At 40.5% G+C, this 12,692-nt stretch overlaps 2 protein-coding genes across 4 annotated transcripts in view; both read right to left on the bottom strand.

Moving 5' to 3' along the window:
• The window catches only part of LOC109986319 (multidrug resistance-associated protein 1-like), a 29,134-nt gene extending 21,141 nt beyond the window's left edge, over positions 1–7,993 (bottom strand). The window contains exons 1-4 of one of the 2 annotated variants that reach the window (XM_065965908.1): positions 7,759–7,993; positions 7,459–7,638; positions 1,684–1,809; positions 1,437–1,574 (exon numbers count right to left, since the gene is read on the bottom strand). In XM_065965908.1, coding sequence (XP_065821980.1) covers positions 1,437–1,574; positions 1,684–1,809; positions 7,459–7,638; positions 7,759–7,800 — 486 coding nt within the window. In that variant the 5' untranslated portion in view covers positions 7,801–7,993. The remainder of the gene's footprint in view (positions 1–1,436; positions 1,575–1,683; positions 1,810–7,458; positions 7,639–7,758) is intronic. The other variant, XM_065965907.1, reaches the window with a different exon arrangement.
• A 1,382-nt stretch (positions 7,994–9,375) lies between these two features.
• epb41l4a (erythrocyte membrane protein band 4.1 like 4A) overlaps positions 9,376–12,692 on the bottom strand; it is a 12,363-nt gene continuing 9,046 nt past the window's right edge. Inside the window, exons 15-23 of one of the 2 annotated variants that reach the window (XM_020660815.3) lie at positions 12,639–12,692; positions 12,437–12,511; positions 12,308–12,358; positions 11,935–12,024; positions 11,813–11,854; positions 11,631–11,666; positions 11,334–11,402; positions 11,180–11,260; positions 9,376–10,257 (exon numbers count right to left, since the gene is read on the bottom strand). The exon at positions 12,639–12,692 is cut by the window's right edge and continues 15 nt beyond it. In XM_020660815.3, the coding sequence (XP_020516471.1) occupies positions 10,179–10,257; positions 11,180–11,260; positions 11,334–11,402; positions 11,631–11,666; positions 11,813–11,854; positions 11,935–12,024; positions 12,308–12,358; positions 12,437–12,511; positions 12,639–12,692 (577 nt within the window). In that variant the 3' untranslated portion in view covers positions 9,376–10,178. Of the gene's footprint in view, positions 10,258–11,179; positions 11,261–11,333; positions 11,408–11,630; positions 11,667–11,812; positions 11,855–11,934; positions 12,025–12,307; positions 12,359–12,436; positions 12,512–12,638 lie in introns of both variants that reach the window. The other variant, XR_010669010.1, reaches the window with a different exon arrangement.

Raw genomic sequence — 12,692 nt, 5'->3', positions numbered from 1 at the left:
GTTGTACTTACTCTCTGATGTACGTCGCTTTGGATAAAAGCATCTGCTAAGTGAATTGTAGAATTGTAGAAATGTAGAATTTAGTTATTTAATCTTTTACTTAATTTACATTGTGATATTGTTTTTTGTTTACCTGACTGTATATGAGGATTACTCTTCTTGAATAAAGATAAACAAAAAAAAAATTAAACACGAGGACGGATGCAGCCAGTTGACGTCACTTCCATAGGATTCTGTCTCTGTCCCCACCTCTGCGTGGCATATTTACAACTTCAATACCCATATAATGGAAGTCACTCAGAGTGAGATTATAACCATTCAAACGTCTGGCTACTAATGATTTATCATCATCATTACGTCTATAAGATTTGTGTTCACATATCTGCGTCTTTGATTCGCATTTTGTCATACCCACGTAATATAAATTACATGAACATGTTAACAAATAAACAACATATTGTGTGGTGGAGACTCCCTCTGCTGGGATGGACTAGTACCTATTATGGACTAGTAGACTAAGTTTAAATTAATCCCACCTGTGTGTGTTAGAGGTAATTGTCTGTTTGGAGTGCTGTCCTAATCATTTTTCTTCTTGATATAACTACAGTTAGTCCTTCAGAATCTGTGATGTGTCCATAGAAAGGAACCCTCTGCTGTAGACAAATGACAGACCTTTGAATGCTGTAATTAACCAATCAGAATCCAGTTTTACACCTCAGTGTAATAAACCAAAAAACTGAAGAAAGTGCAGATCTAAGTTTTCATTTCAGAATTGAGTAGCTTCTTATTAAATGGTTTTAATTAAGATTCTTTCCTCAGATACCGAAAGAACGGACTCTTCTTTGACTTCATTATCAGCGACATACGATCTGCTCTGTCACACACACACTACCTTTAAATTCATCTGCTCTAGATTTAGACCTGACACCCTCAAGAGAATCTTTTCACTGAATGTGAAATTCTGCAACTGAAAGAGAGAACTGAGAGAAACGAACTGAGATGTTTCCAACACGTGGACGCTGTCTCTTCAGAAAGCAGGAGGTGAGAATGGATGTAGAGGAACAAACGAAGACAGAACCAATCGCATGAGAGAGAGACTACAGCGGGGAACACGTTATAGATTTAAAAACGATCTGTGAAATGTGAGAGAGCCCACACATGATGACAGATCATGACAGATTAACAGTTAAGACAGAAAACTCACAGGAAATGTAATCGTAAGACTACCAAAGATAACCAAAGATGACCTTGGTATGATGAACTCTGTTTGTAGTACAGAACAATGGAGTCCACCTGGAGACCTCAGACCACATCTCATCCTCACTGATGTTTATAAAAACCAAACAGAACCTCCAAACCTCCGTCCAGGGTTAAGGTGAGTCCAACTAAAGGTCTTCCAAAGTCAGGGGTTAGGGTGAACAACAGATCAATATTACCTGATCAATAATCTGCTCGATATCGACCTTCAGAGGAACCAGGGAACAAAGAACCAGAAGAGTCCAGAAGAGGAAAAGGATGACAGAGGATCGATTGCCCTTCATCCGCTCCACCTGGATGATCACAACAGCAAGAACCTACAAGGAAGAGCAGATACTGTTTCCAGGCAAACTTCCTCACCACGACCGTCCTCTCCGTGCGTGGTGGATTTAACAGTTGCCAAAGTAACGTGAAGCAGTAACCTACGAGAGTGAGGCTCCGGATCAGTGGACCAATCATGACCAAGAGGTGCTTCTGAATCTCCTCGTTCTTCCTAACTAGGATGTAAAAGATCTCCAAAAGACCAAAGGATGCCAGACTGAGCCCCAGTAGCTGCAAGGAGTCCACAGGAACCAGGTTTTAACCAAATAAATCACGTTTAATACAAAAACATCAATAATAATAACAATAATAGCTTAGACTTATAAAGTGCCTTACAAGAAACCCAAGGATGCTTTACAGTCTTAAAGAAAGGGGGGCAGTTATAGGAGACAATAGAAAATAAATAAAACAAACAAACAAACAAATAACACAAAAAAAACAAATGAAGGAAAGAAGAAGAAAGAAAAAAGAACTGGGTTGGGGGGAGGGGGGTGTTAACGGAGGCCGAATGCTTTGGTGAACAGATGGTGTTTGAGAAGATTTTTGAAAATGTCAAGAGCCGCAGCAGTGCAGATTTCGGCAGTTTGGTGTGGGTCATGGAGAGCAGGCCTGTGGCTGAGGATTGCAGCTGTTGGGATGGGGTGTAGGGAGTCGATGAGGTTAAGATTAAGATTAAGATTTACTTTATTGATCCCGCAAGGGGAAATTCTGTTTTTACACTCTGTAAGTCATGCAACCAACACACACATAGGTTGAAATATACACACATGCATAAACAGGATCCTATGGCTATGCACTAATGGAGAGATGTCAGAGTGACGGAGCTGGGCTGGTGGTGGGGAAGGGGTTTGGTAACTTGCTCAGGGGCACATCGGCAGTGCTCAGGAAGCGATCTGGCACCTCTCCAGCTACCAGACCAACTTCCATATTTGGTCCGCACTGGGACTTGAGCTGGCGACCCTCCGGTTCCCAACCCAAGTCCCTACAGACTGAGCTACGGCCGCCCCAAAGGTACGGTGGGGCTAGAGCATGGAGAGTGAGGGCTGGAGTTTTTAGATATTTTTGAGGTGGAAAAAGGCGGATTTGGTGATGGGTGGTGGTGGAAGTTGTGGACCTTGGGTGAAGGGCAGATGGAGCGGTCATCCACAGAGAGTTGGAGATCTTCAACCTTCCTGAGAAGTAGCTTGGGGGCCACAACCATGAGCTCAGTCTTGCTGCTGTTGAGTTTGAGGAGGTTAGAAGAAATCCAGGTTTTAATGTCCTGCAGGCAGTTGACTAGTCATTAGGAGCTTTGTGGATGGAAGGGTGTTGAGGTAGAGATGCTTGTCATCGGCGTAGGAATTACAATTTAGCCCATGTTGGCGGATTATCAGACTAAGGGGGAGCATGTAAATGATGAAAAGAAGAGAGCCTTGCAGCATTCCTTGGTTAAGTGGGGCTGAGGAGGAACTGGAGTTGCTGATGAAGACAAACTGTTGCCTGTTAGAGAGAGCTGTACCAGAGATGCCAAGGTGTTCAGATAGGCGGTTGAGTAGGATGGTGTGGGAGACTGTGTCAAAAGCTGCAGAGAGGTTTAGGAGGATGAAGATGCTGATGTAGCCTGAGCCAGTGTGGTCTCTGTAGGCCTCCAGGTTGACAGTGAGGCCAGATAATTTTTTGGAGTCGTTCTAGTTGACGACCAGAGGCCTTCATGGCATGGAATTCTGCTTTGCCCGATTGTCATCCATCTCCATCCTGACAATTAAGAGGTGAGTGCCTTATTGCTTTGCTAGATAGAATTGGCAAAAACCATCACTTACTAAGTTTGAAGTCATTTGTAAGATTAACGTTAGATAGATTTGGAAATTACACAGAAACACTGCAGGCAGACACACACACGGTGAGTTAATTCTTTGCCAGCTAACATTAGCTTGAAATACAGATCTTAACAGTTGCTAAATGGGACAAAAAACAAAACATTTTCTTGTAATGTGGTTAACTAAGTGGCTGGGCTATAATGAACTTGACTTGCTTGCCTGGTGGTAATGGTACGGTTAGCTAACATCAACAGTCACTTTTTCTTTGTTTCAGCTTCAACTGACACTGACTATTGATTGAATATTGAATTAGAAATGATGATTAGCTGGGCCTACTAGGCAATATGGCCATAGTATAAATAGTATAATATACAGTATTTGAAAATGTTTAAAAGGAAACTTTAGTGAGACTGTCAGAATGGACCTGGAACATATTTTTAGTTTTTTACTGTTTTAACACATAAAGCTTCTGCCATACATCCTGAATTCATGTACTTAAAGTAATTCCAGGACTTATTTTTATTCATTCTAGTTTTACTTCATACTTTTAATTTACTTTTTTGTATATGGAGAATATTCAGAAAGGATTGTGCATATGATAATGTTCACTGTTCAGCTGGAGCTGCTTTTGTTCTAATGTTGTTTTTTCCCTTTACAGAAGCAGTTTCAGTCTGGAAGGAGAAATCAGAGGGAGGTGCAGGTCCAGGGACCCAGTTTCCCTCAGAGGACAGGTTGTTTATTCTGTTATAAAACTGTTCTTTTGAAGTTCTTTTTCACTTCTCTGTTTAAAATGTATCCACCAAAACTCTTTTATGCACTTTTTATACATTTGAAATGGCCTTTGCTAAATGTCTTAATGTAAATATTTGTGCTAGATTTTTTGCCTATTTAACCTTCATGTTATTAAAGTGTATTTTCTTTGTTTTTGTTACAGTTTCAATAAAGACAGATGTGGTTTGAGAAGACAGTTTGAAGTTTTATCATTTGTCTTAACATTTTAAGTTGCAATTTTAAAGGCACTGTTTATTTATTATTTTAAAACATGGTGTTTTATAACCTGACATGCAAGGAATCATTTATCAAATCACTAGGTTTAGAAATTAAATATATTGTGTCCATTTTGGTAGAAGGAAATTAATCTATAGCTAGGTGTAGTATTTACAATTCACAGTAAAAATCTACAAATAAGCAGTATTAAACAGTTAATTCTTTCAACAGTATTTTCCTGTTAAGGTTTAAAATCACAGCTTTTTGCTGTGTTTACAAAAACGGTAGAAAACTGTAAATTTCAGCAACAGCAATATACCGTTAATTTTACAGTAACTTCCTGGCAACCCTACTGCCAGTTGTTTACCGTTTTTTAACAGGGGGAATTTCTAAGAGTGTAGAGGGTGAGGGACAGAGCAGTGTTGTAATAGGCTACCCGGCCTTTTACTGATGTGTCAGGGGGATCATGGGCCAGATGGGTAGCTAGTAGGTTTGTCAGGGCTGATGCGCTCACTGACTTTGTGCTGGGAACTGGGGCTCTGGGCATCTGAGGCTCTGGGCCACGAGATGGCATAGGGTCTGGGGCACAGTGGCAGAGTCACTGGGTACCTGGGAAGCTGAGGCTCTTGGCAGCCAGAAGGCAGAAGTTCTGAGGAGCTTGAAAGCTAGCACACTAGCTGCTGGGGCTGCAAAGACTCTGGGCAGCTGGACTGTGGCAGTAGAAAATGGCAACGGGAACCATGGTGGTTAATTCTTTTCCTCTGTCTTCCACGGGTCCCAGGAAAAATTGCCAAGCAAGACAAGTCCAAGTAGACTGCTTGTTGTTGGCAGTGCTCCTCACCTCATCGGAAGCCATTCTACAAATGCTCTGTGTATAACTAATCTTTGAAATTAAATCCAGTCTTTTAAGAGGCTCTGGGTCCATCTTTGCTCTGATGATGTTATGATAGCGAAAAAAAGAGATGGACCCACGTGCAGCAAAGTCCCAAAGAATAACCCTTACTCTTTGCAAGAAACCAAAATCCATAAATCTACAAAAAGGGAAATAAATACAGCTCAGGAAGCCACAAAGAGAAAAGCAGATGATACAGGATCATGGCTAAATAGAAAAATCACAGAAGGGAGGAAACAAAGGCTGTTTTCGAAACCGCATACTGCATACTACTATCTAAATCAGTATGCAGTATATACTTTATACTGCATACTTAGTTCAACAGAAGTATGTAGTATGACTGCCAGTCGTTGGTTATTTTGCAGTATGCTTGGCACGGTTAATCTGTCCATCTGGAGGTAATTAGCATAATTAAAATAAAACAAGTCTACAATCTCTCATATATTCTGTCATTTATACACAATGCCCAGGGTTGAAATATGATTGGCATGCTATTAAAGTTTTAGTATACTTTTCAGACATTCAGGTTTAACTTTTACTCAGCTGTGAATAATATGAAGAGCAAGCCAAGGACCCTGTAATTGCAGTTGCTTGTCCAGCTGTGGCACATGCACTGTACAGTCTACAAAGCAGGAAAATCCGAGGTGGAACACAGAGGAAGACTTGTAAATATATGAACATGTCATATTTGTTATTGGTTCATGCCCATAATGTGGCAAGATATTCAGTCACCGCCACCGACGAGTTCAAACAGCTGCTCTCCGGCATTTTGATCTCTGACCTGGCACTTTGCATTGTGGGAAACAGTACGCGAGGTAGACTGGTCCGACTGTTACTTGATAACAAACACCTGTACATGAAGAACAACCTGCAGTCTGCTTCAAACCAAAAGGATAATTTCTACTGACAAAAAGATTGAATATTGAATTGTTTATTTATTATTTGTATTTGTTTTGACTGATAATCCGATAATGAACTCTGTATTTTATACACACTTTCTTTTCTCCGTAATTAAACTCCGCTCATGTTGATAAGTTTCATTGAAGTCTGATCCGCTGCAGCGTCCAATCAATGAGTGATATTCGATAAGGGGCCGTGCCTGTCAGTAAAAAGACTTCCATAAAGTCATCTCTCGTGTATCCTCGGTCATCGCTCCTCGCTCCTCTCTCCTCCTTTCAGTTACAAGAGCTTTGGGACATTCCTTAACATGGCGGGTCTAAAACTACTCCCGGTTCGGACAAGGAGCGAGGAGTGAGGAGACAGCATTTAAGAGAACTGAGATGCAGGGACAGAGGCAGGAAGAAACATGATAGGTATGATACACAGGGGGAAAAATTACAACATAAAACAGGAAATACTCAAAACTAAACTCAAGATTATCAACAGAAAAATACACAGGAAGACAGGAAACAACAGGGTACAATTAACAAAATAAAGACCAGTTTAAAAGGGCTATATGTAACTTTAAAAAATACTGCATTTGCAGCGATACCGCATGGCCGTTAGGTGAACTGCACCAGTAACCTGTTGCTCGTTCTCCCTTGTGTGCTCGTCATACGTGCTCGTACGTACACAAACAAGCATCATCATCAGCCGTGAAACACTGGATATTAACCGGCATAATGTTTACAGAGGAGGTAAGTGGTCATACACTGTGGAATGTGTGGAAGGCGGCCTCTGGCTGTGGAGGTGAAGACCGGGAGTGTGTGATGAGTTTGTACTGTTGATCTCTGTAAGCGGAGCGGAGTGAGGAGGACGTTGAGAACGTGCATAAAATGTCACTTCCTGGAGCTTTGGCGGAAAATACGACCCGGGGAAACTTTTTATACAGGCAACACAGATAGACAGTGAACATCTACTTTTTCACATCAGTTAACCCTTCGCTTATTAATGGGCGATAAAAATGATTTATGTAAAAAGTTACATATAGCCCCTTTAAGACAAACTTAAAACCAGCTTTAGACCAGCTTCAGACAAGCTTTAGACCAGCTGAAAACCAGCTTAAGACCAGCTTTAGACCAGGTTAAGACAAGCTAAAGACCAGCTTTAGACCAGGTTAAGACAAGCTAAAGACCAGCTTTAGACCAGTTGAAGACCAGCTTTAGAACAGTTTAAGACAAACTTAAAACCAGCTTTAGACCCGTATTGGACAAGCTTTAGACCAGCTTAAGACTAGTTTAAGACCAGCTTTAGCCCATATCCTACCGTCTTGCTGCAGCAGAGCTTGGAGAGTGGGATAACTCCTGGATGTGGGCGGAGCTGCAGGTAGAGCAGGTAAAGAGGAGAACAGGTCCACAGGTAAACACAGGGCAGCCACACCAGAACAGTGTGCTGGAAACACTGTGTCAGGTGAGGTCTGGAGGTGTACCAAGTGACATTCCAGTCCTGACATTAACAGGTAGACAATAAACACAGGTGGACAAAGTGAAATTATTTCAACATCTGTTATTGACTTTACATTATTCAATCATTTTAACTTATTTTAAATTTGAATACATAACTCACCCATAGAGGATCCAGACCACTCAGACTGCACAGATCCTCCATTTAAGAGGACCTTTATTTTATTTTCTTCTTCTTCTTCTTCTTCTTCTTCTTCTTCTTCTTCTTCTTCTTCTTCTTCCTCTTTGTGCTGTATGATCAGTCTGATAAACGTTTCTGCAAGAAGTAAACCACTCTCTTTCTCTCTCTCTCTCTCTCTCTTAGGGGACTCCCACATGGTTGTGTGGATCCAGTGATGGTTCAGCAGGGACTTGTGAAGGCCTGACTGAGGGTACAGTTTTCTTATTATCACATGGACGATGTACATACCTTCAGTCGTGTGTGATTACTGAGAAACATTGAGTGTAGTTTGTCTTCATGTGTAACAGTAAATATATTTAACAGCTTTTACTGCACACTGACTTTTCTTTCCACATAGATAGAGATGGCTAAACTCAGGATATATCAGTGATCTGTTTACTGAAAGCCTCTCTTAAATCTTTATATTTCTTACAGTATAGTAAGAAGTGAGATTATGTCTCCACTTGTCCTAGATGATGACAGAGTGAACACAGCCTGGCCTCTCTGGGTAACCAGTTCTGTCTGTGACGGCTTGTTTCTATGTCCAGACTGCGGCCACTCAGTCTGAACATCATCATCGTTTTCCTTAGTTTCACATCCCTCACTGTGCTCAGGTACTCTGCCAGCTTGTACTCTCTGTTTGGGGTCAAATAGAATTCTAATTGACTTTGTGATTTGGTGGTTTCCTTCCAATGTAATTTTATTATAGTTATATTTCTGTGTCTGTCTCTGCATGGAGTGTGCGAGGAGTTGAGAGAGGATTGTTTGGAAGCTTGAGTGAGCTTTTTGCAAACTTTACTTAGCTTACTTTTTTGTGTTAATGTTTTGGTTTTGCTATTTCTTAGGTTAGTGTAGTTTGGAGGTATACCTGAGTGTGTGAGGCCTGTGTGCTAACTCAGAACCAGCAGCCCAGTTTGAGCAACTGTCCCGCCGCCATGGCATCAAGCTGGTGTCCATGCTGAAGTACAATGTGGAGAGACCGGGCTGGCTGGATGGGGAAAGTGGTCAGCTATGAGTCTGGGAAGACAGATTGTCTCACAGATTAAAATGGTTTCACTCGGCTATGAATCACTGAACGGTTAGGAGCATGCAGTGGGTCACCACAGACTGTTGTTTATGGTTTTAAAAGACTCTATTCGCCATCTAAACCTAACCCTGAACCTGTCCTTCTCTTTTAGACTCAATGGTTTTAATTATATAGTGTTTCTGTTGTCTGAGACCAGGAAGTGTTTTGGCTGTGGAGCTGAGGGACATTGGGTCAGAGAAAGCACAGGGTCAATAATAACTCCAAAATCACTGAAACCTGCAGAGGAGAGGAACTCTTAGTAGTACTCATGTCAGGTAAAGAGATTTCTGACTCATAGAATTGTGGGTAATCGTCCTAAAGTAATGGTTGCTTTGTTAACAGTAAGAGGAGGACCCATTCAGTATTGGATTTCGAAGACTGTGAAGTTTTCTCTGACAGGACGTGACTGAAATAACTGTTTTACACTGAAGGCCTCTGGTGTCTTCAGGGACGTCACACAGAGTCGGACTCTTTGGATTCAAACACAGACACAGTTGGTTTAGTACTTTTATTATACTGAAGGAAATGTTTTACAGAGTAATAAAAACATACAATTAGTTCGCTCTCTCTTACTCTCACTGTAAGAAACCTTTTACAGTGTAATAAAAACATGCACGTAGTACACTCTGTTGTACACTCTGTAGTACACTGTAGTAATCGCTGTAGTACACTGTAGTAAACTCTGTAGTACTCTCTGTAGTACTCTCTGTAGTAATCTCTGTAGTACTCTCTGTAGTACACTCTGTAGTACACTCTGTAGTAATCTCTGTAGTACTCTCTGTAGTACACTCTGTAGTACTCTCTGCAGTACATTCTGTAGTAATCTCTGTAGTACTCTCTGTAGTACTCTCTGTAGTGACCTCTGTAGTAATCTCTGTAGTACTCTCTGTAGTAATCTCTGTAGTGAACTCTGTAGTACTCTTTGTAGTATACTCTGTAATGATCTCTGTAGTAATCTCTGTAGTAATCTCTGTAGTACACTCTGTAGTAAACTCTGTAGTACACTCTGTAGTAATCTCTGAAGTACACTCTAAAGTACACTCTGTAGTACACTGTAGTACACTCTGTAGTACTCGCTGTAGTAATCTCTGTAGTACACTCTGTAGTACTCTCTGTAGTACACTCTGTAGTACACTCTGAAGTACACTCTGAAGTACACTCTGAAGTACACTCTGTAGTACACTCTGAAGTGTACTCTATTGTACACTCTGTAGTGAACTCTTAAATAATCTATGTGATAGTCCCTGTAGTTCTCTCTTTCTTTCAGGGATCCATGCTTGGTAAAGAGACGTTTGACTCAGGGAATTGTGGGTAAATGTCCTGAAGTAATGGTTGCTTTGGTAACAGGAAGAGGAGGAACCATTTTGGTGTTTGATCTGAAAAATAAATTGTATTCACAATGACAGCATCAACATACGCATTTATAACAACTCAGGCGTCACTTTTATGTTTTGCCCATGTATGTTCTATATGTTCTGCACATGTATGTTCTGTATGTTCTGCACATGTATGTTCTATTTGTTCTGCACATGTATGTTCTGTATGTTCTGCACATGTATGTTCTATTTGTTCTGCACATGTATGTTCTGTATGTTCTGCACATGTATGTTCTGTATGTTCTACCCATGTATGTTCTGAATGTTCTGCACATGTATGTTCTATTTGTTCTGCACATGTATGTTCTGAATGTTCTGCACATGTATGTTCTGTATGTTCTGCACATGTATGTTCTGTATGTTCTGCACATGTATGTTCTATTTGTTCTGCACATGTATGTTCTATTTGTTCTGCACATGTATGTTCTGAATGTTCTGCACATGTATGTTCTGTATGTTCTGCACATGTATGTTTTATTTGTTCTGCACATGTATGTTCTGAATGTTCTGCACATGTATGTTCTGAATGTTCTGCACATGTATGTTCTGTATGTTCTGCACATGTATGTTCTGGATGTTCTGCACATGTATGTTCTATTTGTTCTGCACATGTATGTTCTGAATGTTCTGCACATGTATGTTCTGTATGTTCTACCCATGTATGTTCTGAATGTTCTGCACATGTATGTTCTATTTGTTCTGCACATGTATGTTCTGAATGTTCTGCACATGTATGTTCTGGATGTTCTGCACATGTATGTTCTGTATGTTCTGCACATGTATGTTCTGGATGTTCTGCACATGTATGTTCTGAATGTTCTGCACATATATGTTCTGCACAGGGTTAGGGTTGTTATGCTATCATGTTGTTTCGTCATCAGGTGATGACATCATTGACTGAAATAGTGTGATTGACACATACTCTCGATTTGAAGTCGATGCCCACTGTCGATGTCTCCGCCCCCTTGGAGCATGGCGTCTTCTAATTGGCTCTCCCAAAACTCTGTAGGTTACAAACAAGTTCACGTCAAAACTTGAACTTCCTCCTCTCTCTTCATCCTTCCTGTCTCTCTTACCTCACTTCCATAAAATGAATTTCCTCTGTCTGCCTGTCAATTAAACCTTCATGCTCCACCAGCTGCTTCCTGGTCTCACACACACACACACACACACACACACACACACACATACACACACACACACACACACACACACACACACACACACACACACAGTTTTAGTTAGAGATATAAATTAGGTATATCAAATAGTGTGTACTGAGAAAAAAATGTGCATTTAAATTGTTCATGTCTTAATTTAGTTTGTGATGGTAACCAATCACAGATCTCAACCAGCTTCAACAATTTTCTTACTGGATGTGTCTCCATGTTTGTGCATCAGGACTGCATCTATAGAGAAGAAGATAACTAGCATTAGCAATAATTAGCATTAGCATGACCAGTAAAGCCCACATTAAACTGACCGTTACATTACTAAGAGCATGGCCTTAAATAGAGACGAGCATGCAGGAGGTCGAAGAGAAGGTGTTACGTACGATCGGGCTCGGGACCGGGACTTATTGTCACCATGGCAACCGCTATAAAAACACAGGAAGGAGATTAGACGGATATGAAATGACTATCAGCAGGAAGAGGCAGAGTTTAAAGTTTTTCTTACCGATTCTTTGAACTTCTACTACGTCGCTCCCGGTTACTCCCCGGCTTTTCTGATTCGCTGCCACTGCTTGTGTTGCCATGGGAACGAGACCTGGTGGTCAAATAGTGCAAACACTAAAAATAACATCTACGTTTTCCAAAACTTAAATCAAAAAAGTTTTACCTTCAAATTTCAGGCTGAAAATGTTCCACCTAAACTTCTTAAATATTTGTAATTTCATAATTAAACATTACGTATAAAATATTTCATTATTTAAAAAGAATACATGATTTTATGTGTTTTATAACTCTAAAAATGTATTTATGTCTTTCCTTTGGAAAAATATTTTTGAGAAATGTTTGTGATACACACACACACACACACACACACACACCTCCTGCCCTTCTTTCTGATTGGTCGATCCCCATCTAGACTTCTGCTCCGCCTTTAAGACAAACAAACAGAAAAACTTGATTTTAAATAATTTGGTCAGTTTTTTTTTTTTTCATTTGTTTGTTCGTACCTCTGTGGTCGTCCTCCATCTTGTTTTTCTTCTTCTTCGTTGGTGTTTGGAGGAAACTTTGGGTTAAAAAGGCCGCTGTTTGAGAAATGTGATTAATTAATTCACCAAATGATTATTATTACATTTCAAACTATATATTTTTATATGTAACTGTCTGTGTTAATTTAATTATTATTCCATTAATTGTTGTTTCCCTGTTAACCTCAGGGGGGCGCTGATTTCCCATGGTGCACTGGGCTCCACATTGTCTGGGTCT

This window comes from Labrus bergylta, chromosome 17 (genome assembly GCF_963930695.1).
Source record: "Labrus bergylta chromosome 17, fLabBer1.1, whole genome shotgun sequence".
In the NCBI taxonomy this organism is placed as follows: Eukaryota; Metazoa; Chordata; class Actinopteri; order Labriformes; family Labridae; genus Labrus; species Labrus bergylta.
The sequence above is the reverse complement of the archived record's forward strand: the minus strand, read 5'-3'. Positions and strand labels throughout refer to the sequence as shown.